This window comes from Capsicum annuum, chromosome 1 (genome assembly GCF_002878395.1).
Source record: "Capsicum annuum cultivar UCD-10X-F1 chromosome 1, UCD10Xv1.1, whole genome shotgun sequence".
Classification (NCBI taxonomy): domain Eukaryota; kingdom Viridiplantae; phylum Streptophyta; class Magnoliopsida; order Solanales; family Solanaceae; genus Capsicum; species Capsicum annuum.
Window position 1 is genome coordinate 201,513,769 of NC_061111.1, and position 5,090 is coordinate 201,518,858.

General features: G+C 30.9%; 1 protein-coding gene across 1 annotated transcript; it reads right to left on the reverse strand.

The window, feature by feature from the left end:
* Positions 1-3,989: 3,989 nt before the first annotated feature.
* LOC107844344 (putative invertase inhibitor) lies at positions 3,990-4,862 on the reverse strand. The gene has a single exon (XM_016688788.2). The coding sequence runs from the start codon at positions 4,638-4,640 to the stop codon at positions 4,080-4,082; it is 561 nt and encodes a 186-aa protein (XP_016544274.2). The 5' UTR covers positions 4,641-4,862; the 3' UTR covers positions 3,990-4,079.
* Positions 4,863-5,090: the final 228 nt, after the last annotated feature.

Here is a 5,090-nt window from a genome sequence, read left to right on the forward strand (position 1 = left end):
CCCTTTCCTCGATTTTTTGTTGGTTTGTTTTGAATTTTTTCTTTATATTTGAGCGATTTCAAGTATCCTTTGGGTCCACAACACTAAGGAAGGCTATAGAAAGAAGTCTTAAGGCACGAAGGGCTCTTTCTCATACCCTTATTTGCGTCTTTAAACTTGATACAGTATAAAAGAAAATTTTCTCTTTGAATCATTTATTGTTGAGAATGTCTTAAGTAACCAGAAACGACAACACTTGATTTGATAATATAGATGGTTCTTGATGAGTCGAACAGTAGAAGAACATTATCCATAAATAAGTAGAGTGGTTGATGAATTAAGTAACTCTTCATCCACGAATGTGAAAGTTTTTCGAGTACCGATCGTTGATCGAGTAAATTCTTTTATTGCTTGACATTCTATAACCAAGATCTTATTATGGAGGTGCGATCATTGAGCTTCACTGTGTTAACAGGCACCACTTCGATAATTGAATCAGTTAATTCGGTAACTATTGTCATTGAGTCCGCTGATTCAGTCATTGAATCTGTTGATTCGATATTTGAGTCCATTGCACTAATATTCTCAAAAATCAAAGTTATGATAACAGTAACAAATGATTATATAACTAAATGTATTATATGAGATGAGATAATTTTACCTGAATATATGAATCTTGTTGGTAGATTAACAAAATAGTAGGAGAAGAAACAAGAGATACTAAATAGATGCAAACAGGAACAGAAAAAGTAAATGAACTAAGAATGTAAGCAATGGTAAGTGAACAGTAAACCACAAACAAACAAACGAAAACAAAACAGCTTTTAAGCTGGCATAACAATTAATATTGTGTTTAACGTAAGTGAAAAGGTGAATTGTTGAAAGAAATTATAGCAGAAAAAACCTGAGAAGAAATTGATGGTGATGCAGGAAATAGTTTGATCATGATGAAGAAACAACACGAGAGCAGGAGCGAGAAAGGAGGAGACAAAGAAAATAGCAGACTACAATCGTATTTATAGAAGGGCTTGTCCTAATTTAATTTGGATTGTATAAAAAAAAAATTTGGGGTTAAATATAGGATTGTCCAAATTAAATTAGAGAAGGACTTTGCAAAATAACTAAGTTAATAGGATTGTCCTAATTTAATTAGAGAAGGATTTTGCCACGTATAGGACTTTGAAAAATAACTATGTGAATTTGTCATTTTAAATTCTTACGATTTTGCCGTGTATAGGACTTTGCAAAAGAAGTATGTGAATTTGTCATTTCAAAATATTCTTACGGTATGTGTAATGGAAAAAATTCTTATGATTTTATCATGTATAGGACTTTACAAAAAAAGTGTGTGAATTTGCTATTTTGGGATCCAACATTGGACGTTATTTAAAAAATAAAACTATTTTCGGGTCCAACATTGGACATTATTTAAAAAAAAAAAAATTAATGTAGGACTTTACAAATAAATATAAAAATTTAATATAGGAATTTGCAAAAAGACGATTTTATTTAAAGAGAAAACTTTTAATAAAGGGTAAAAATAGCAAACGTCAATTATAAGTGCTTCACACTTTTAATATAATAATAGAGATAGAGATATCCTGATTTAAGGCATCAATGTAGAATTATCTTCTTCTTTTGTCTACTTAGATTTAATCTAATAATAATATATGCTTTATTGGTAAAGCAGGGAAATTTTATCTTTCTTTCTTTTTCAAACATTCATAAGAGCAATGAGATAGGCATTTAATTTTCTTCTCCATATTGGATCAAATAATGAATTTATTCGAAAATAAAGTTACTTGGAGTCGTTTATTCTGTCCCTATTTGGGTTGCAAATCCTATTCAACATGTTATCAAATACTCAAAATAACTTCTTTTTACTGACCTTAACTTAAGTTGTTAGTAAAAATAATCAAGGAAATTTCCCATTTTGGGTCAAATAAAGACAAAGAATTAACAAATGGTAACTGAAAATATAGGAACTGGAAAATTATTGTATGGAAATGGATATTTAGCATCTTCAATATTCAATTGTGGAAAAACTTTGTGGTATAAATATATTTGATTCTTTACTATGATTTATTTCTTCCACATGCCTCTCTCTCTATATATACATGCATGTCTTGAAACCTTATGTTCAAAATCTGAAAAGAAATCTGTGTTTGTAAAAGTTCGATTCTTTTCAAGTTGTTGAACATTGATTGATTTTATTGGAACTTTAAATGGAATATAAAAATTTACTTTTAGAAAAGTTGGTCGAGATACATAAGCAAACAAACAAATTGAATGGCTCAAAGATATGGGAGACTCTTTGTTAGGAAAACTACTACATACATATCATATCATCATGACTTGCTAGTTACATGTAATAATTAATTTTGTGCCCATTCTTTTGAAGTTGTGAAGCTAGTAATAACTGTTAATTAATTAAGGTGGATGGGTGAGATTTGGTTTGTCGTCAATGGCGTAAAAAGGATAGTAGAAACTGAAATTTTGTGGACTCTGCAAAAAGAGTTCAATTTTGATTAGAGTTCTTGAAAGCTACTTTATCTTAAATCTAGCTTGATGGCTACTCTACCTAAATCCTAAATATTTTCTGAAACAGGCATCTTAAATATCCCATAAACTGATGGCCGTAAATATTTCCTGAAAAGGGCATCTTGAATATCCCATAAACTGATGGCCCTAAATATTTCCTGAAACGGGCATCTTGAATATCCCATAAACTGATGGGTATTCGTAAAAAGATCAGCAATATCCCACAAAATCATGGGATATTCATAAAGAGATCATCCTATGTTCGATGGGTATTCGTAAAAAGATCAGCAACATCCCACAAAATATATTCATAAAGAGGTTCGAGAAATACGTCACTAACGGTCCTCGAATTACGGAGAAAATCGAGAGAAGAATCAAGAGAGGAACAAATTTGTACCCACAATTGTTCATCAATAAAATTATTATTTCTTTGTATTTTTATTTGTGGTTGGAGTTTATTTTTCATGAATTTAAATTATGTTGGAAACAAGGATTTTGTACAAACTTTGTCCACTTATTATATCTCGATTTGAATAGTACTAGTACATAAAGAGTTAGAAGTGAAAACCGCTGCCTACTTGCCTTCAAGCTTATGCGCAAGGAGGACATCCAAATCCAATGCTATTTCTAAGAGTTATTATCAAGGTTACAATAAGCGACCAAAGTTACGCTTAAGCAGATTTAACTGGTAACAAATCAATGTGACAACTTTCTAGCAAACATGAAAAGGCGCACCAATCGAGCTAACCCTCAACCATTGTTTCCATGTTGCCCAAATTAAACCTCATGAGTCCAAATTTTGGTTACAGCAGTAGGTAAACTAATAGGCTTGCAATCTAGCTTTTCAGCAGTATGATGCCTAGAAAGGGAGATCAATGATTAATCACTGTCTATATGTTTTTTGTTTTCTTTTGTTATTATTTACTTTTTAATTTGAGTTGAAATTGTTACAACTTAACATATTGAACATATCACCAAAATTGAAGCATGTCTCAAGAATCTTGAATTATTCCAGTAGCATAATATCATTGGCAAATGAGAACATTTAGTGTACTTCTCATACTTGTTAGGCCTTTAAATCTAGCTTATCAAAGGTGTAGTGTATTTACTTCGCGATATTTAATTTTTACCATCATCGAAGACCTAAAATCAGAAATAAAATGATAGTAGAGATTAATTGCATTTATTCTCATATTGTGTAATACAGTCTCAATTGTATACTCTTGGAAAAAAATTGCTTTAAGATAAGTTAAAATAAAAGGAAAAGAAAGAAAGAAAGAAATAAACCTTTTTCTTCTTCTTTTTCGGGATAAGAAAGATACTTATTATTTCTATATATTAGCATAAGAAATTGTTACCAAGATTATAATTAAGCTGATTCCTGCATTTTCTGAACTAATTAAGTAAACTCCAATATACGTATATAAGAAAGATAAACAAATATTTAAGTACAGAAGTTCAAGCAAAGATTAAAAAAGAAACTACCGACTTAATAATATAATTAATCGACATACATGAATATCAACATTCAAAATTAAGAAGGAATATCTTTGATCAATTTACCCATTATTCTTAACAAGATTCATAACAGAAAGAGCCACTGCAGACAGTTGGAAAGTAATATCATTTCTCTTTGTTAATGGTGACACAACACCTTCTTTCTCCTTAAATCCATCTTCACATGTCGTAGGGGCATCCATAACTGAACTTATTTGTATGTTGGCATCATAATATTTCTTCGCGTTGTAACTCTTCATAGCAAGCTTGATAGTTGGGATTGCGTCTGAATAAAGCTCCAAACAATCCTTTAAGCATCTCTTTACATAAGGATCCAAATTCTTTTCCTTCAATAGTTTCTTAACGTGACATCTCGTATCAGTAAGGTTGTATCGAATTAGCCTAATCGATATCATCCCCAGTCCACGAAGAGAAGCACATTCACTGGCAGGAGCAGCTTGTAGAGATGAAGTGCAAAAATCATACTTAATATTTGGATCGTCTTTTGAACATGTTTTGCAAGTGTTTTCTATTAAATTCTGGCCTGTTGAGCCATGGAATGTTAGGAAAAATAAGGAGAGAAATAGGGAAAGAGGAGGGAAGAAAGAGGAAAGAGGCTTCATTTTACTTTATTTTTTTTGATTGTTTGGTATGACATGTCCTTTCTTGTTGGGAGTATGTATTTATAGTTTTGAAAGGGAAGAACATAGAGTATAGCTAAGTATATGGGCGCCAACTTAGCTATGAAACATGACTAGAAAAGTTTGGTTAGGTTAATGACCCCTTCGTTTATTACCTCAATCTATTTTAATTCGTTCGGTTTGGACTTATTTGGGCTAAAAAGTATTTTTAAGAGTACTTTTTTTGATATATTACACATAGTCATAATAAGGGAGAGGGGGGATGTTACATATTAGGTAATTAATTGAATTATACGAAAATAAATGAAGAAAATTAAAACTTAGTAAGAATTGGACAAATTGAGCTATGATCGACTTATTGTTTAACATCTCAACCTTAAGTAACTTTTGAACGAATTAATGAACCACATTTTTATTAATTAAGCTCATTTT